This window comes from Oryctolagus cuniculus, chromosome 17 (genome assembly GCF_051225735.1).
Source record: "Oryctolagus cuniculus isolate XC-2025 breed Fujian yellow rabbit chromosome 17, ASM5122573v1, whole genome shotgun sequence".
Classification (NCBI taxonomy): Eukaryota; Metazoa; Chordata; class Mammalia; order Lagomorpha; family Leporidae; genus Oryctolagus; species Oryctolagus cuniculus.
Genome location: NC_142883.1, coordinates 52,020,985 through 52,040,196, shown reverse-complemented (window position 1 = coordinate 52,040,196; position 19,212 = coordinate 52,020,985). Strand labels below are relative to the sequence as shown.

The following is a 19,212-nucleotide window of genomic DNA, read 5'->3' as shown; positions in this document are numbered from 1 at the left end:
CAGCGTGATCCTTGTTTGATGTCAGTGTCACGTCATCACCCCAAGTGGTGGGGGCACAACCACAAGGAGAGGAAATCATCTTTCTTGTCGCCCAGGGAGGAGGAAAAGCACGCTCCCCTCCCCCAGTGCAGCTGCTTGTTCCATCTGCCTGAGCACACTGCGCCCTCCACCCTCAGTGCTCCTCTCTCTGCTACCGAGGGAATCCTCCCCATGGCCCACAGCCCCTTGCCTCAGCCTCGTGGGACAGGCTCCTCAGACCCTACCCCGTAGCTATACTGATTGCTGGGACCCAGCCTAGACACCCTGGCTTGCTGCTGTGGGTCTTCCAGGTGGTCGCTCTCTCTACCAAGTCCCCAGGCCGCCCTGGGCTCCGAGGGGTGTCCCTGCCCCACACCAGTTCTCCTCCTGTCACTTGCTGTCCCACGTTTGTATTCCAGTCTGTCCTATTTACCCCTGCCCCCCCAACCCCCGACTCTCCAGTTCAATCACACCCCTCTACCTGCCCTTCCCTCTCACAGCTGAGGTTCTGGGCGGTGATGATGGCAATGCTACCCAACACGACCCCTGCCCCCATGATGTCGGAGGGTGCCACGGTCTCATAGAGCACGTAGTACTGCAACATCAGGGCCACCACCACCTCAGAGTGCAGGACCGCACACACCAGGGCAGGGTGGGCCTTGGTGACCGCGTAGCTCACACACACAAAGGAGACCAAGGCGAGGATCCCCACTGCCCCGACACAGCTCCAGCTCAGAGGGTCACTGGGCAGCACGGGGGTCTGCAGCACAAAGAGGCCCGGCACGGAGCCCAGCAGCCCCACCAAACCAAACAGGAAGGCCACTGTCGGTAGGCAGGAGGGGAAGTGCAGGGAGCGGTAGACCAGAAGCCCCAGTGACAATGCCAACCCTCCCAGGAAAGCCAGCACATAGCCCAGGGCAGTGTAGAGGCCTGTGGTCCCCTCCTGCAGCGTCCCCAGTCCAGGTCCCACAATGATGATTAGTCCCAGGGTGCTGCCCAACAGGCCACACCAGTCGTAGCCACTGAGACCCTGGCTCTCGAGGCAGAGGGCGAGAAGAGCGGAGCAGACGGTGGAAGAACCTTTGCGAACGGTGGCAGCATTGCCAGCAGGCACCACCTGAACCGCACTGTAGGCACATCCGATACTGAGCACGTTGAGCAAGGCGTGGAGGAAGGCCCGGCCCCGGACATCCGGGGGTCCCAAGAGTGGGTCGCCTCGCAGCTTAAGTAGCAGGGCGATGGGGAGGTGGAAGAGACATCGACAGATGAGCAGCTCCATCGAGGGCAAGCGGGAAGCCTGGTAAACCATCCGGGAGAAGGGGCCCACGAAGCCAGCGGGCAGGCCCCCGCCCAGCAGGGCCACAAGCAGGCCCTTGGTGGCGTCGGAGGGCCGGCAGCGGTGGTGTGAGTGGAGGCTGGGCGGAGTGGAGGGCGGCGATGGCTGGGTGAAGTCGGGCAGGTTGAAATAGGGGTGAGTGCCAGCCTGTTTATGGAGAAAGGAGCTGAGGCATGAGGGCTACCACAGCCTGGGAGACTTGGGGCAGGGGAAGGCCCCATGGGACACCACGAGGCCAGCCTCTCTTGGGAGCTAGAAGGGGCCTGAAAGACGGATGTGAACTGTGGGCCTTGAGCATCCAAAGCAGGAAGCGGGGCGTGAGCCATCCCTGAGCACTATTTCTCTGGGAGGAGGAAAGGGTCAGGGTGCTGTTGGTGAGAGAGAGGAGACAGCCTCAGACCGTGTGTCTACATGACGTCACAGGCTCCAGGGACGTTAGGCTATACGGTAAAAATTTCATTTGGGGGTCTTTCTAGGTCAGCTTGGGAGCCTTAAGGGAGGGGGAGAAGAGGAGCAGGCAGCGGTGACAGGGAGGGATGTCCTGCTATGCCCCCCGGCCCCCATACTCACCATCTTTCCTTGGACTTCCTCCTCGCCTCCTGGTTCCGGGGCCTGGACCCCTCAGAGCTCCAGCCATTGTGACCTGGTTGGAGTGGGGGTGGGGTTCTTCCCTGGAACCTTCCTGGAGAGGTGGGGGACTTTTCTCTGGAGCCTCCCTGGGGGAGGGGGGCTATTCTCTCACTGTGTCTGTTCGTTTCTCTACTTGTTTCGTGTCTATGTCTGGTGACTTAAAATTTGATTCTTTTTTCTCCTTGTGATAAGTCTCCCTGGGCTTGATGTTCATTTGTTTACTGTCTCATTTCAGCAAGGTTTTCAGGAAGGGGCTGTGAGAGCAGTTCCTCCGCCTCCAACAGCAGAGAGGCATCCTTAGGAATATTTTTTCAGGAATGAGTTTCTTCTGTGTATGCTTCTACCTGGGGTTTTGTCCGTTCTGTCACCCGGGGGTCACACCAAGGCCTCTGCATTTAGGCCCAAGTATATAGACATGGATACTCGGGCCAGGGGAGACCCAGTACCAAGCCATGTGGGGGTTCCATAGGGCTGGGCCCTCCTTGCCTGGGCTCTTGTGGGGTCCCTGTGCATTCCTGAAAAGGGTTTATGTGTGTCCAGGGCTGTCCTGCGAGCATGTTGACCCTGCTCTAAGGCTCCCACTGGGCCCAACTATAAGTCCGCTATGTTGTGTGTGTGCCCTGAGAGCGTGCACCCGTTGTGTGTGTATGTGTTATGTGTGCACACACACGTCTGCTCTTGGGTGTTTTGGGGTGTTGTGCACCCAGTGAAGGGCGTGCAGGGGAAAGACTGAGGAGGGTGGGTGTCTTTCTAAGAAGTGGGTGGTCGTGCGCCCCTGCAGGGGTGCTGCAACCCTGCCGGCGTCCTGTTGGGTGTCCACAGCCTTGGTGGCCCTCTCTACTCTGTGCGGTTCCCCGCGCCGCCTCCGTATCGGTTCGGCCGAAAGCCGTCGGGCGCTCTGAGCCTAGTGTCGGTGTCGGCTGCGCTGCGCCGGCCTCCTCGAGGCGGCGGCGGCGCTGGGGGGGGACTGTTTCCGGGGGTGGGGGTGGGGGTAGGACCGGGGCGGGGGGGAGCCGATGATGTCAGCGGCGGCGGCGGCGGCGGGGCCGGGCCGGGGCCGGGCGCTGGGGGGGCCGGGGCCGGAGCCGGAGCCGGAGCCGGAGCTGGAGGCGGGCGAAACCGGAGCGGCCGGGGGCGGCCACGGTGATGAGCCGGGCCTGGCGGACGCGGCGCCATCGCAGTCAGGTGGGCCCCGGGGCAAACCGGGCAGGGCCAGGGAGGACCGGAGCCAACTGCCGGGCCCCCTCCCCGCTGCCCGGCGCCGCGGGGGCCCGGGCCGCGCCCCGCGCCCAGACCGCTCCCCTTTGGGGTTGACCTGGGGGCTCAGGGGTCGAGGGCTGAGCCTAGCCCCGCCCCCAGGCGCGCACGGCGCCGGGGGGCGACTAAGGGGGCCCCGGTATGGCGTCCGAGGGAGCTGTGGCGGGGGGCGCGATCGCCTGGGGCCGTGGAAGGGGCCGCGCTCACGCCCCTTTGAAGGGTTAATTCTGCAGCCCGCTGCCCCCCTCCCCCCGTGGGGCAGGTTGGGGGTGGGGTGGGGCGGGTGTGAGCCCGGGCAGGCGCTGCAAGCTGCTGGGAGGGCGATGGCGTAGGAGCCAGGCAGAGAGGGGGAGGGGTGGGCCGCCGAGCGCCCCAGAGTTGGGGTGTGCAGGGTGCGCAAGACGAACAGGGGCCCCGGAACAGCCGCGCCGTCGGGGCAGGGTTGTGGTTGTGAGTCTTGGAGATTGTGTGTTTCCTGCTGTGTTGTGAGGCAAGGTAAACCTTTCCTGGGCACCATCGCCTGCGGCTTTGGCAGCCAGGGGTCCTGGCGGGGGCCCTCCCTGGGCCGTGGAGATGGGAAGCCAGAAGGGGTGTCCGGTGCTGTGGGGCCCTGTGGCTTTGGGTGACAGCTGAGCATTTTAAGCAGGGCACAATGCGCTGAGTGTGGAGTTTGTTCAATGTGGGGTTCTACATATGTTTTCTACCAGCGTGTATTTGCTTGCATGTATGTTCTTGCACCACAGGAAAGAACGCTGTCTCGAAACTGCTGTGTTCTGCATAGCTGGTGTGGAGTATGTGCTGTGGGGGGCACCAGGACGCAGGCTGTGTGTGCCTGCTGGGAGGGGGCAGCTGTAGACCTTTGAGTCCGGAGGTGTCAGGTGTGGGGCCCACGGCTGGGGCCCTGCCCAGGTGTGGTCTGGTCACGGCGAGGACGGGCGGAAGGATGGGTTTGTGTCTGTGATAAGCCAAGGGCATGGGGGGGCTGCACGTCTAGAACTCAGATCCCAGGGATCAGGAAGGGGGTGAGAAACGCCAGGGTGTGTCTCGCGTGCCTGTGGGTCGTCTGGCACCGTGTGAGGGGCGCTGGGGCCGGGGTGGGGGGGTGGGCAGTGTGCAAGCTGTGTTTATGGGATCGTGGGTAGCCAGGCGCGGGGAAGGTTGTGTGTTTGCAACATTCTCCACGGGATTCTTTTGTGACGTCGTTTGTGGGAGCCTGTTTGTGGGAGCCTGTCCGGGCTGTTGGGCTGGGAGGCGAGCTGGTCAGAAAACACTTGTGGGGAGGGAGGTGGCGTGACAAGGGCAATGTGGGCCTCAGAGCCTAGAGACCAGCCACCAGCTGTGCGTGCGTGCGTGCGAGGCTGCCTTCTGTGTGCTCGGGAGCCCTGTGGGGCTGCCCAGGGGGTGTGGGGCTGCCCAGGGGATATGTTACAAGGAAGGGGGGGGATGAATACAGGGCACAGCAAGGGCAGCAGGCGGAGGCCTGGGTGCTGGCGGGGTGGCCCAGCCCGTCTCCTGCAGGGTCCGTGTGCTCGCCCCTCTGCGGCCGCCTGCAGTGTCAGGGTCACCCGGGGAGGAGGGGGGGAGGCCAGGGTGTCTGCAAGGGAAGTGAGCTTAGACAGAATGGCTCCTTGGCTGTGTTTATGTAAAGGCCGGGTGTGACTTTTGTCACTAAAATGGAAAAAAGAAACATGAAGTTTGCAGCCTCCTCCTCCGCTCCGCCGCTGTCTCCCTCTCTCTGCCCCCTCTCGGGTATCTCTGACGCACACTGGGCCCCACTGCTGCTGCCACTGTGAAGGGCCTCGCAGCGGAATTCGCTCACTAGGCAGATTCCTCAGAACAGGTTTTCCTCACCTTTGGGGCCCCGGCCCTTCAGCGGGGGGGCCGGGGGGGTGCCTGCATGTGTGTGCGCGCACTCTCAGTGTGCATACCACTGTGAACCACCCACCCTGGCCTAGAGGAGCAGTGTGCACTCAGGGAGGAGTGGGAGGGCACTATGGCTGGGCCCCTGGGCCATGGGGGCGGGGAGGGGGCCGGCTGCTGCCTGAGCCCTGCACGACAGGTGCAGGAGACGGAACCCTAGACCAGAACCTAAGAGTCCTGGCGGCCCCACCACTTCCTCACAGGCACTTTCCCTGCGTGAGCCTCAGTTCCTCATCCGTAAAGGGGCAGCAGCGACATGGCCTACGCATCTTCCAAGTGACGGTGTCGGGACCGTGCCTGTACCAGCCCCTGTCAGCTCTCTGCCAGCCATGAGAATCCACTGCTTTGTTAGCAGCCACAGCAGTAAGCGCTTGGTTAGCACTGGCGCCCTCCCCAGCACTGCTGTCGGGTACGATCCCTCACCTAGTCCTCACCACGCCACCATGGAAACGGGCGCCGTCATCAATTCCCATCTTCAGGGGAGGTGGACCCAGGTCCTGAGCGTTAATTTGCCCTCAGTGACTTAGCCGGTAAGGGGGAAAGCTGTCTGGGTATTTGAACCCAGGCAAGGGATTTGAACCTGGGTATTTGAACACAACCCAGGTCCTGTGCTCTGAATTACTCTGTTCTGCTGCCCTCCTGGAACAGGCGCTGGGTCTCCCTGTGCACCTGCCACACACATACTCACAGACATACACATCGGTTTCCGCGTCTGCAGCAGTCCATGGCAGAGACCCGGATGCTAAGGCCGTATCCCTGCCCGGGGCGTGAGAACCTACATACATCCCTGCTGCTGTCCGAGTGGGTGCTGGCTGTGGCGCACAAAATGTTGATGAGTCAGAGGAGGGAGAGATTGTCCTTGCCCTGTGGGTCGGGGACGGCCAAGAAGGAGATGACATTTGACTCAGATCTTAACATTTTGAAGAGATGTTGGGAAGAGATGGGGGAAAGGACGTTTCTGGCAGGGGAGCCAGTAGGCGAAGGCATGGAGGTGTGGGGCGTGTGGAGCTGGGAGGGCGCTCCGGGTGTCTGAGAGGTTAACGGGAGATTGGAACTAGACCAGAGAGCCTTTGAGTGCCTGGTGGAGGGATTTGAGCTGTATTCCTGAGTCATTAGGAACCAGTGAAGGGTTCTGAACCCGCTATATCTGCATCGGGGATGTCGACTCTCAGTTGGACGGAAGCAGGTAGCCTGGAAGCAGGGGGAGAGCTGGCCGGCCGTGGCCGTGGCCGTGGCCGGTGTGAGTGTTGACAAGGATCTGAACCAGCTTAGGGGCCAGCGGCAGGTTGGAGGGAAGGCTTCGAGAGCCATCCCAAGCTCAGCTGCAGCTTCAGCCAGACTTGGTGACTGTGGGTCTGGGAGCGAGGGAAGGGTGGAGTCAGACATGACACACTTAGCACTTAGCACGTGAGACCTTGTGTGGTGATTTATGTAATCAGCTGGCCGCCATAGGCCCCTTCTGGGCAGGCGCCAGCAGTACGCCAGAGGAGGATTCGGCATCTGGGGGTCAGCCGGGCCTGGATTCGAATCTTGACTCTGCTACTTAGGGCCGAGTGTCCTTCAGCAAGGCACATCCCTGGCTGAGCCTCTGTTTCCTGTCAAATGGGGAAAATATAAACACCTCCCGTGGGTGGCTGTGCGGAGGAGGCGATGCTCGGTGAGCCCCTGGAAGTGTCAAGCAAGCTGTGAGTACCCCAGAAAGAGTCACATTATAATCACCACCCCCAGCCCCTGGCCGCCTCCGTCCAGCACTGAGACTGGCTTCCTTTTCCCCCCAAGGGCGGACAGACTTGGAGGCAGGTTCGTGTATTTACCAGATTTTTTTAAAATCTTAAAAAAAAAATAAATACATAAAACCTCTCATTATGTGCTAGGCACCGTTTTAAGTACTGAGATGATACAGAGAAGGAAGCAGACAAAAATCCCTGCCTCCCCCACCCCCAGAGCGTACACTCTGGAGAGAAATGAACAAAATGTTCTACCAAGTACCAAGGAGAAAAATAAAGCAGGGTAGGGGATAGGAAGTTTGGGGAGGGGGGGCCGGGGAGGGGTGGGGTTGTCCAGAGGAGGCCTCCGGGGCAGGTGACTCAGGACTTCGTGGAGGTGGGGCAGCCAGGTGTGAGGCTCTCTGGAGGAAAGGGCTTTGCAGGCAGGGGGAGCAGCAAGAGTTAGAGCGCGTCTGCTGGCTGTGCTCAGAGGCACCTGCGAGGTCACAGGCACTCAAGAGGAAAGGAACAGTAAGCGCAAACAAATAAAACAAACTTCAAATCTCAGCACCACCAGACTTGTCATGAAGTCTGATTTCTGCCTCTTTTTATGTTTTTCACCACTTTTCCCCTACCGTTTTCCGGAGCTGAGTGCCAAGGTCTAGGAACAGGTGTCCCTCGGTATCCATGGGGGGTTGGTTCCAGCACCTGCAGACACCTGAATCCAATGCCACTCGAGTGCCTTATATACATCGGCATAGGATGTGCGTAGTATAACCTACTGTCCTCCCACAGGCTTCACTCTCACTAATTCTGTGTAAGAGGCAGAGGGAGACAGACAGCTCCCATTCCAAATCCCAGTGTCTGCAACAGCTGGAGCTGCACTGGGCTGAAAGTGGGCGCCAGAAACTCAATCCAGGCCTCCCATGTGACTGCCGCCTCCCAGGGTATATTAGTGGGGAGCTGGAATGATGAGCCGGAGCCAGGACTTGAACCTGTGCTCCTGTGTAGGATGTGGGTGTCCCACGTGGGCTCATATTCACTAGACCAAATGCCCACCCTCCATATATTTTAATTCATCTCTAGGTTCCTTATAATACTTAATACAATGTAAATGTTACTGTAAATACTAGATATTGTTAGGAAATGACAAGGAAAAAATATGCATGTTCAGTACAAATGCAACTTTTTCCCCCGAATGTTTGAATCTGAAGAGGCAGAACCCACAGGATACAGGGGGCTACTGTACTGCCACTTACTGGCTCTTTTAGTCTCTCTTTTTTAAAAAGTATTTTATTTTGGCCGGCGCCGCGGCTCACTAGGCTAATCCTCCGCCTAGTGGCACCGGCACACCGGGTTCTAGTCCCGGTTGGGGTGCCGGATTCTGTCCCGGTTGCCCCTCTTCCAGGCCAGCTCTCTGTTGTGGCCCGGGAGTGCAGTGGAGGATGGCCCAGGTGCTTGGGCCCTGCACCCCATGGGAGACCAGGAAAAGCACCTGGCTCCTGGCTCCTGCCATTGGATCAGCGCGGTGCGCCGGCCGCAGTGTGCCGGCCGCAGCGGCCATTGGAGGGTGAACCAACGGCAAAGGAAGACCTTTCTCTCTCTCACTGTCCACTCTGCCTGTCAAAAAAAAAAAAAGTATTGTATTTATTTATTTGAAAGGCAGAGTTGGAGAGAGGCAGAGAGAGAGAGAGAGGTCTTCCATCTGCTGGTTCACTCCCCAGATGGCCGCAGTGGCCGGAGCTGGGCCAATCCGAAGCCAGGAGCTTCTTCCAGGTCTCCCATGCGAGTGCAGGGGCCCAAGGACCTGGGCCATCTTCCACTGCTTTCCCAGGCCATAGCAGAGAGCTGGATCAGAAGAGGGGCAGCCAAAACTCGAACCCACATACGGGATGCCGGCACTACAGGTGGTGGCTTTACCGCTACACCACAGCGCCGGCCCCTCTTTAGTCTTTATGACAACTCCAGGAAGTGGGAACTGCTACTATCATTCCCACCTTAGAGACAAGGAAACTGAGATGCAGAGAGGTTAAGTAACCTGCGCAGGGTCCCATCGCTGGTGTGTTCTCCGCTATCCATAAGCCCTCGCCGGGCAGTAGCCAGTGAACTTGGGAGGCTGGGTCCAAATCCTAGCTTGGATAGCAGTGGGACCAGGGGGAAACCACCCCATCACTTACTTGCTGTCAACCCGAAAGTGAGGAGTTTAGAGCATTTCATTTCTCTAAGCCTGTTTCCTCACTGTGGCCTTTCTGAGTGTTGAAATGAGATTATGCAGATAAGATGCTTGGCAATGCACTTTGCACATAATAAATATTTCATACATGGCAGCTCCAAAGACTGATGAGGAGGAGGATGCTGGTGGTGATTCTGGGTGGCCTCTGAAGGGCCACACTGACTCTGGGTCTCTGTGCTGTTCTAAGTGCCCTGGCAGGCCTTGTCTAAGCATCATGGCAGTCAGCACACAGCTGCTGTATAGGTCCAAGGCCAGCCACGTGTGGTTGTGCCGGCGCACAGGCCTGGCCAAGGCGGGTGGGGACTGGAATTGAACCTGGACGTTGCACACCTGCACGGGGCTGCTACCTCCGGAGGAATGGCTTTCTAACTTTCACGAAGGCACAGGTGGGCTGGTGGTGCCCTAGCACGGACTCTAAACATATCCTTCGTCTCGGTGTGTGACGTCACCAGGAACACAGGCTTGCTGGGATCAGATCCCAGCCGTGCTGCCACCTGGTCGTAGCTCCTTGGGCGAGCTTCCTAGCGGCTGACGGTCACTCCGTCATTTTAAAGTGAGGCAGCAGGCCGGCGCCGCAGCTCACGAGGCTAATCTTCCGCCTTGCGGCGCTGGCACACTGGGTTCTAGTCCCGGTCGGGGCGCCGGATTCTGTCCCGGTTGCCCCTCTTCCAGGCCAGCTCTCTGCTGTGGCCCAGGAAGGCAGTGGAAGATGGCCCAAGTGCTTGGGCCCTGCACCTTATGGGAGACCAGGAGAAGCACCTGGCTCCTGCCATCGGATCAGCGCGGTGCGCCGGCTGTGGTGGCCATTGGGGGGTGAACCAACGGCAAAGGAAGACCTTTCTCTCTGTCTCTCTCTCTCACTGTCCACTCTGCCTGTCAAAAAAAAAAAAAAAAAAAAAAAAAAAGGCAGCAAGGGCAGCTTAAGCGCCGGTTGGGATGCCTGCATTCCACATCAGAAGACCTGTGTTCAGTTCCTGGGTCCGGCACAATTCCAGGACCCTAGGAGGCAGTGTTGATGGCTCAGTTAGTTGGGTTCCTGCTGCCCACACGGGTTGTGGACATTCAGGGAGTGAGAAGGTGGACAGGAGCCCTCTCTTTCTGTTTCTCTGTCTCTGGAATTTGGAAAAAAAAAAAAAAAACAAACAGTTAAAGGGGAGAGGGGAGACCACTGCTACCTTCCAGAGCAGTGATAAGGAGCAGGTGAGATAATGCAAATGAAGTGCTGACTTCTGGGGTCCCGGTGAGCTGATGGCCATCATGGAGGAGAGTGGGAGCCCGCGACTGAGGCGAGGCCCCTTCTCCAGGGTTCCCGAGCGCTCCGCAATCCAGCGTCTAACGGGGCTGACCTGTAATTAGTATCTTGTCTGTGCCTGGCAGTCGTGTTGTTAAAATTCCAAACATCAACCCTGTTTATCCCCTTCTTTCTTCATGTCCAGGAGAGGCATCGGGCAGTCTTTCGGGGAACTTGAAAAGAGGGTCTGTGTCGGGCGGGGGAAGGCCTGTCCATCCAGGTGGCAGGAGTAATAAGGGGAAAGAACATCGTTCCAGGGCTGGGAGTTGTATGAGGGACCCCTGGTGCGGAACACACACCTCTGCTACCCAGGGCACTGGGAAGAGGAGAGAGGGCCCCGGCTTTGCAGAAGGCAGATGGGAGGGCCCGAGAGCTCTGCAAACAGGCCCACCTGTCACTGTCACTACCAGCTCTGTGTACCCTTGGATAAGTCGCTGAGGGACTCTGGAACCCAGATCTTCAACCCTAGCAGGGGAACCCTCGGCCCTGCTGGTGCCCATGGGGGAAAGTGCTTTCTGAGCTGCGTTCTGTGCCGCTCCTGGGTGGGCCTCCCAGCACGAGGTGAGGCAGGGGCTGCGTGTCTTCCCTCCGCCACCAGGAACAAGTCAGGAGTGGGACCAAGCCTCCTCACTCCCAGTTGGCTGGTCTTTCCAGGGCTCTGGAAACTGGAGCGAGCTAGTGCACATGTGTGAGCCCTGGTCTGCAGGGGTCTTTAGTGGTCACCTGGCCCTTGGGCCAGAAACCTCTTTTAAGGTTTATGGGGCTGGGAGTAACAGGACGAGGTCCTTTCCTAATCTGAGTATCCAGCAGCTTGGTTCAAGAAAAAAAAAAAAGCTCAGGGAAATCTATTTTGATATCTAAATAATCTCATTGTGATAAAAGACAACATGCAAATCTTTGATTGCCTTTGAGCCCTGAAATGGGGCCACAGGGACTTGAGAGGGATGTGACAGGCCTCCCGGAGCCTGGGATAGGACTGTGCTGCCGCCTTGTTTGGGGGTGTCCTGGGAATATGCAAATGATCATGTTGCTGTACTTCTCGGGGCCTGCAGAGCGAGGCCCTGCGATAGTCCACGTGACCTCCCAGGTCGGAGTGGACGCGGCTGAACACACAGCCGGACAGAGGCTCTCAGGAGAGGGGCCGAGCGTCCTCTCTGAGCCCCCCCGGGGTCCCATCCCGCCGCCTCCTCTTGGCCCCCTGACGAGGTTTCCCTTTCTCCACAGGGGGAAGAGGCCTGGCACAGGGGACCTGCTGAGCCACGGCTGCTCCGCTCCATGCTGGCTGCGCTGTCAGGTGAGAGGGTGCTGACAAGAAGTCAGAGCTCAGGCCGCGGGCCAGCGAGGGCCGCCGCAGCCGGCCTGGGAGCTCAGGGGAGTGGGCAGCAGCCCTCGCGGGGGCCTCCGCCCCCTGCCAATGAGAGGGACTTTCCCTTTGCCCCTTCTCTAGTCCGAGACTTGGGAGGCCGCGATTCCTTGCCCTTCACTGTGACCTGAGGTAACCCTGGCCAGACTTGGGTGGCTAAGGGTTAACCCCTGACCTCTGCGAGCTAAAATTACTCGGTCTCTCCCGGTAGTTTCTGACCAGCAGTCTCCCCGCTGCCCAGCCTCTGAGACTCTCCCTGGCCTCTTCTCCCACTGTCTAGGCTGGCGCCATGCCCCCCCCTGCAGAGGTGACGGACCCGTCCCATGCCCCCGCCGTCCTGCGCCAGCTCAATGAGCAGCGGCTCCGTGGCCTTTTCTGTGACGTCACCCTCATAGCCGGAGACACCAAGTTCCCTGCTCACCGCAGCGTCCTGGCTGCTTCTAGTCCCTTCTTCAGAGAGGCCCTGCTCGCTTCGGCGCCACTGCCCCTCCCACCACTTACTGGGGGCTCAGCTCCCAACCCTGCTACCACCACAGCTGCCTCCTCCTCCTCCTCCACCTCCTCTTCCTCCTCCTCCTCCTCTCCCCCTCCAGCCTCTCCCCCTGCTTCCCCCCCACCCCGGGTCCTGGAGCTGCCAGGGGTCCCAGCAGCGGCCTTCTCTGATGTCCTCAACTTCATCTACAGTGCCCGGCTGGCACTCCCTGCTGGTGGCGGGGACGGAGCCGCCGTGGCCGAGATCGGAGCTCTGGGGCGGCGTCTGGGCATCTCCCGCTTGCAGGGCCTGGGGGAGGGAGGCGATGCCTGGATACCTCCTGCCCCAGCCCCTGTGGCCCCGTCGCAGCCTGAAGAGGGCGGCTTCGGGCCTAGACCAGCTGGAGAGTGGGAGGGTGACGGGGCCGAGGCCCAGGCCCCTGACTCCCAGCCCTCTCTGTCCCGGAGGTCCCTGCCCTGCCCCCGATGCGGAAAAAGCTTCATCCATCCCAAGCGGCTGCAGACCCACGAGGCCCAGTGCCGCCGGGGGGCCAGCACGCGGGGGGCTGCAGGGCTGGGCCCCGGGAGTTCTGGCCCCGGTGGTCCCGCAGGAGTGGACGCCTCAGCGCTGCCCCCGCCGGTGGGCTTCCGAGGTGGCCCTGAGCACGTGGTGAAGGTGGTGGGTGGCCATGTGCTGTACGTGTGCGCGGCCTGCGAGCGTTCCTACGTGACCCTGTCCAGCCTGAAGCGGCACAGCAACGTCCACTCATGGCGGAGGAAGTACCCCTGCCGCTACTGCGAGAAGGTGTTCGCCCTGGCTGAGTACCGCACCAAGCACGAGGTGTGGCACACCGGGGAGCGCAGGTGAGTGGCCTGGGCCCAAGGGTCAGCGCTCAGAGACCCCCGGGATGGGGGAGGGGGTGGGTACAGCATGGGGCCTGCAACTCACCCTGAGCCTAGGCAGCTCACGTGCCACTCACCCTCCTGCTCACTGCCACTCACCCTCTGCCTCCCTCCAGCCCCAGTTCCTTCAGCTGCTGTCTGTCAGCACGCGGGCCTGGCCCGGGCCTGGCCTGGTGCTGTGAGGAAGGCTGAGAAGGACAGAGAAAGTTGCCCTCCCGGGAGAGGACGCTGGGCGCACAGGCGTGACCACCAGTCCCCATAGCGTTCAGAACAGCGCCTGCCGTGTCCGCAGTGTGCCCTGTGCCCACGGCGCTTCCTCCTGCTGTCACCCGTGCTTCCAAAGAGGGTTCGTGACTTAGGCAGGATGCAAGTATTTCCTGGTCACGGATGGGACAGCTGGGGCGCAGCGCCCCACAGCCTGTGGGGGCCACTGAGCTAGGACTGGTGCCCCTCCTCGAGGCTGGGGGGTGTCGCAGACTGGAGTGGAGGGCACAGGAAGCTGAGGCCCTGGCTTCCGGGCTCCTGACTTAAGTGGCTCTGTTCCTGCCCTGTTCCCTGCTGTCCTGGCCCAGGTACCAGTGCATCTTCTGCTGGGAGACTTTTGTCACTTATTATAACCTGAAGACCCACCAGCGAGCCTTCCATGGCATTAGCCCGGGCCTCCTGGCCAGTGAGAAGACACCCAATGGAGGCTACAAGCCCAAGCTCAATACCCTCAAGCTGTACCGCCTGCTCCCCATGCGGGCAGCCAAGCGGCCCTACAAGACCTACAGCCAGGGGGCCCCTGAGGCCCAGCTCTCTCCAAGCCTCCGTACTCCGGCCCCCGTGGCAATGCCAGCCAGCTCCCCTCCCAGACCCCCACCTGCCCCCGAGCCCGGCCCCCCGCCCTCTGTCATCACGTTCGCTCACCCGGCCCCCTCTGTCATTGTCCACGGGAGCAGTAGCAGTGGTGGAGCAGGAGGTGGGCCAGCAAGCACTGGAGGGTCCCAGGCCGCCTCCGTCATCACTTACACTGCTCCCCCAAGACCCCCCAAGAAGCGGGAATACCCACCCCCACCCCCTGAGCCTGCAGCCACACCCACGGGCCCTGCCACTGCTGTTTGCCCAGCCACCCCGGCAGGGCCAGCCTCGGCCTCTGCGGAGGAGGCCAAGGGCCGGAATCCCCGGGCAGGGAGGACCCTGACATACACAGCCAAGCCCGTGGGCGGGGTTGGTGGGGGCGGGGGTCCCCCCACAGGCCCTGGCCGGGTCCCCTCTCAGCTACAGGCTCCGCCTCCACTGTGTCAGATCACTGTGCGAATTGGGGAGGAGGCCATTGTCAAGCGCCGCATCTCAGAAACTGACCTGCGTCCTGGGGAGCTGAGCGGAGAGGAGGTGGAGGAGAGTGAGGAGGAGGAGGACGAGGAGGAGGAGGACGAGGAGGAGGAGGACGAGGAGGAATCGAAGGCTGGTGGGGAGGACCAGCTCTGGAGGCCCTACTACTCCTATAAGCCTAAGCGCAAGGCCGGAGCCGCTGGCGGCAGCGGCGGCGGGGTGCCCCGGAGCCGCCGGCTCCCGCGCTGGAGGCAGAAGCTGGAACGGAGGAGCTGGGAGGAGACCCCGGCGGCGGCGGCGGAGGGCCCGGCAGGGCGGGCCCGCGGCGAGCGGAGGCACCGCTGCGGGGACTGCGCCCAGACCTTCGCCACCTTGAGGAAGCTGCGCAAGCACCAGGAGGCCCACAGCGGGGGCTCGCACGGCTCCCGGGCCGGCAGGAGGCCCTCCACCCGCTTCGCCTGCCCGCAGTGCGCCAAGGTGTGCAAGACGGCAGCCGCCCTGAGCCGCCACGGGCAGAGGCACGCGGCCGAGCGGCCTGGGGGCGCGCCCACCCCCGTCATCGCCTATTCCAAGGGCAGCGCTGGCCCCAGGCCCGGCGAGGTCAAGGAGGAGGCCCCGCAGGAGATGCAAGTCTCCTCCTCCAGCGGCGAGGCGGGCGGCGGGAGCGCGGCTGCGGAGGAAGCTTCCGAAACCGCTTCGCTCCAGGACCCGGTCATCTCGGGGGGTGAGGAGCCCCCGGTGGCGGCAGGGGCGGGCAGCTACGCGTACCAGCCCGTGCAGGAATTTCCACTGGCTCTGATTGGGAGCGGCCGGGAGAAACCTGGGAGTGAGGGGCCAATGGGAGCCCCAGAGGGGGACCGGATGGAAGGGATGGGGGCTGCCAAAGTCACCTTCTACCCTGAGCCCTATCCACTGGTCTATGGCCCCCAGCTCCTTGCCGCCTACCCGTACAACTTCAGCAACCTGGCTGCTCTCCCAGTCGCTCTCAACATGGTCCTACCTGATGAGAAGGGTGGAGGGGCCCTTCCCTTCCTACCGGGGGTCTTTGGCTACGCAGTGAATCCTCAAGCAGCACCCCCTACTCCCCCGACTCCACCTCCCCTAACTCTTCCCCCACCAATCCCCCCTAAGGGAGAAGGAGAAAGGGCAGGGGTTGAGAGAACCCAGAAGGGAGATGTGGGGTGAGCTCTGGGGCCAGACCCCCCTTTCACCAGATGCCACCCTCCCTGCACCCCCCACCACTACCAGCTTCCTGGCCTCCCTGGCCCTTGGGAGCCCCTCCACACTCTTGTGCAGGGACTCGGGGGGCCCCTGGAGCTCAGGGGCCAGGCTGCTTTGTGTGAGATTGTAGTTTTCCCATCTCCTAGGAAGGGATCTTTGGTGGTTCCCCCTCTCGATCTTCCTCCAGGGAATGGCCCCCAAGAGGGGCAAGGGCCAGCTCCCATCCTTCTCAGCCCTCGGGGCACTGAGCAATATACTTATCTGAATCTCTACTCACAGCCCCCACCAGCTCTGAATGTCTAACCTGCTCCCCTGATTCGCAAATTTAGGGGGAAACCATCTCTCTCACCTAAGGAGCGCCCCTAGTTCTCCGAAGCCTTCTCTAAGCCCCGCCCCAGATGCTTCCTAGCACATTCCATTCTTTGTGGCCCAGAGCCTGGACCAGACCATTGTGATGCCCGACCCCCTCCCGTGGGAGCAGGGGTTTCCTCCGTAGCTTGGAGAGGTCACGCCTTCCTTGGCTTCCATGCCTTCGGAGCTTCCATACTCCTCCCCACCCTCCTAGACTTCGGAGACAGCCTCTCCCAGTCCAGGTCAGGGAGGTGTTGAGGGAAGGGCTACCTTTCTGTTCCTGTTACCTGGGGCAGGGAAATCATGGCCCTATCTTGACCTCCAAATCCAGTGAACCCCAGATACTTCCAAGGCAAAGGAGGTGAATAGATCACACCTCTTCCTGCCTCTACGTAGAGCCTCTTCTGGGCTAAACCAGATTTGGGGGCCAGAAGGGAAGAAATCCACATGGGTTGGAGAAGGGAAGCTACTTCCTGTTTTTTTCCTGCTGGTTTCTCCCAGACTAGACCAAATAGCCAGAAAAATGATGGGGGGTTGGATGGGTGGGTTACGCCCAAGATTTGCACATGACCTTCCATCCTCACCGTTATCCCCGTCTTTCCCAGTGTCGCTGCCCTCACCGATCACTCCAGATGGTTTTGGGGGAACCATCCTATCCTCCCGGTGGGCTTTGGGGTATCCCCACCGGTTTTTCCCTCCAAAATAGCACCTTACACCCCATCTTTGACTCAGTTCCCCACACCCAAAGATCCCAGCTTAGGGATGGGGTGCAGGGACCTGCAGTAGTCCCTGACCCCTAATTTGCACTAGTTAACCCTGGTCAGGGTCCCTGTACTTCCTTCCAGTGGGGGAGATGAGGAAACCCTTGCTCCTGATTCTCTGAAAACTGGGCCTCCCGCTCTGTGATGGGATGGACATTTCCCATCCTACCCACCACCTCCCACCCTGCAAAAGACAAAAAAATAAATAAAAAACAGCTCACAAAGGGGAGAGCCAGTTTAGGGGAGCAAATTTAACACACGGGGATTAGAGGAGTGCAGTTTCAAAAGGGGAAAAGTTGCTGCCACCAAAGTGGCCGCCTTTGACCCAGCTACTGTTTTGTTTTTTTGTTTTTTTGTTTTTTTTTTTTTTTTGTGGGAAGGGGGGCCAAGATGGCTGCCCTCTCAGCAGATGCTCAGAGGGCAAGACGGTGGCTTTTGGAGGGCAGTGGTCCTGGGGGAGGGCCAGGAGCGTCCTCCCGCCCCCCAGCGTAGAGGAAGGGGGAGGTTTGCGACATTTCCCTGAATGTTGACCACGGAGGAGTCACTCCTTCATTCCTCCTCTGTCTCTTTGCACTTTCTTGGTGTTGGCCACAACCTGAGTGAAGAATTTCCTACTGAATGTACCAAGTTCCAATTTTTAAGGGAGGGGGAGGGGAGTTTCAAACAGGGAAAAAGAACGCAAAAAAAGAAAAAAAGAAAAGAAAAAAATCACTAAAAATTCCCACAAGTCTTGTTTCTGGCACTTTAGAAAAACTGCGGAAAAATACATAATAAAGAATACATATATATATCTACACACAAATTATATATATCTATATATACAGCGGAACCACAAGAGAGACTGAGGGCCTGGAGGCAGGGGCCGAAGCCATGAGAGCCCCGCCCCCGTGTCCTCACCCTGCCTCACTCCTCTGGGGCACAGGGCCAGGGAGGGGGCTGAGGATGGATCGGGAATTTGAATTTCAGAATAGGTCAAAACTCAACACCATGCACATTTTGGGAGAATCGAGATCGTAGATATTTCTTTTTCATTTCTGTTTTTGAAAATACGACTAAGGAGAATAGCTTCCGGAATTCGGTGGGTCTGGGCAGCAAACGAGAACCGTGGCGACGTGGAAAATACAATATATGTATCTGAGCTGGGGAATTTGACTACTGTGAGTTTCAGATGTTGGAAATTGGGGAATCTTACAATTTTGTCTTTTGAAAATGATCAGGTCTTCCCCGTGCTCCCTGGGAGGAAGGGCGGTGGGGGGGAGGGTGCGAGGACCGCCGGTTCTGTGCCACAGCACGCAAGATTTAGAATTCTACAGACTCTAGCTCTATTTGTAGTGAGGACCCAGATTTAGAAAAACTGACCAATATTTATCTCCGCATTTGTGTGTGTGTCCAACTCTCTAGGCCAATAAACCAACAGGACAAACAAACTGTGCTCTACAGTGGGATACCAGGTGCAGTTATTTGTGTGGCTGGCGGGTCTGGGGGAAATGCTGACCTTGTCCCACGGGGATCCCCGGAAGTCGAAACCCTATCTCCCCTCCTAGGACAGCAACTTCCGGCAACCGAGGGTGTGAGGGCTTGCTAACTCCAGGCGCTTCCCTGTCATCTGCTGCAGGCAGGGAACACAAGCTGACTGTGGCCCAACACCAGGCAGAAACATCAGCTCAGTCCAGCTCGCCCTGCCTGCTGTGCCCGGCTGCTCAGAGCAAGATCTGTGCTTCCCCAGAGTGTCCTGAAAGCAGGTCCAAGCCTTTTCCAAGATGAAAGGAGACTGCAGCATAAGAGACCCACACTTTCTTTTTCCACTCCTTTCTGCTTCTCCTCCCCTGTACTTTTCTAATGTTAAGGGAGGGATCAGCAGGTCAGGTGAGTGGAGGCTTTGAGAAATTGTAGCACAAGTAATCTTTGTTTTAATGCTGGTTTTATATTTTTATGTTCTATCTACTTAAAAGGCAGAATGCGAGAGACAGAGAAACTTCTATCCCTGGTTCACTCCACAAATGTCTGCAATAGCCAGGGCTGGATCAGGTCAAAGCCAGGAGCCCAGACTCTTCCCAGGTCTTCCACAGGGGTGGCAGGGACCCAAGCACTTGAGCCATCATCCACTGCCTCCCAGGGCGCATTAGCAGGAAGCTGGAGCGGAAGCAGAGCATATGGGACTCAAACCAGCACTCTGATATGGGATGCGGGCATTGCAAGCGGTGGCCTTGACCAGAGTGAGCACCCATTAGTCAGCTCTAGTAAGTGGCTTCCAACAGGGGACCCAGGCTGAGCGATACTATATATCTTTTTTTTTCTTTTGAAAGGTAGAACTACAAGAAAGACAAAAATCTTCCAAGTGGTGGTTCACTGCCCAAATACAAGAGCCAACGCTGGGCCAGGCCGGAAGCCAGGAGCCAGAAATTCCATCTGGGTCTCCCATGTGGGTGTCAGGGGC

General features: G+C 59.5%; 2 protein-coding genes across 4 annotated transcripts; one reads left to right on the top strand and one right to left on the bottom strand.

Moving 5' to 3' along the window:
- Nucleotides 1-481: 481 nt before the first annotated feature.
- On the bottom strand, nucleotides 482-2,944 carry SLC35G6 (solute carrier family 35 member G6). Its single transcript, XM_008270780.5, has 2 exons — nucleotides 1,925-2,944; nucleotides 482-1,501 (listed from the first exon to the last, which is right to left on the bottom strand). The coding sequence occupies exons 1-2, from the start codon at nucleotides 1,925-1,927 to the stop codon at nucleotides 482-484; spliced, it is 1,023 nt and encodes a 340-aa protein (XP_008269002.1). The 5' UTR covers nucleotides 1,928-2,944.
- A 79-nt stretch (nucleotides 2,945-3,023) lies between these two features.
- On the top strand, nucleotides 3,024-18,202 carry ZBTB4 (zinc finger and BTB domain containing 4). Of its 3 annotated transcripts, none has more exons than XM_089318326.1 (4): nucleotides 3,024-3,169; nucleotides 11,616-11,685; nucleotides 12,967-13,089; nucleotides 13,701-18,202. In XM_089318326.1, exon 4 carries the CDS (start codon nucleotides 13,867-13,869, stop codon nucleotides 15,625-15,627), a length of 1,761 nt encoding a protein of 586 aa, XP_089174452.1. In that variant the 5' UTR covers nucleotides 3,024-3,169; nucleotides 11,616-11,685; nucleotides 12,967-13,089; nucleotides 13,701-13,866; the 3' UTR covers nucleotides 15,628-18,202. The 3 variants fall into 3 exon arrangements, with proteins under 3 accessions (XP_089174452.1, XP_051681206.3, XP_008269003.4); XM_051825246.3 differs by having other exon boundaries at nucleotides 3,030-3,169; nucleotides 12,035-13,089; XM_008270781.5 differs by lacking the exon at nucleotides 3,024-3,169 and adding an exon at nucleotides 3,601-3,736 and having other exon boundaries at nucleotides 12,035-13,089.
- The last annotated feature ends 1,010 nt before the right edge of the window (nucleotides 18,203-19,212 follow it).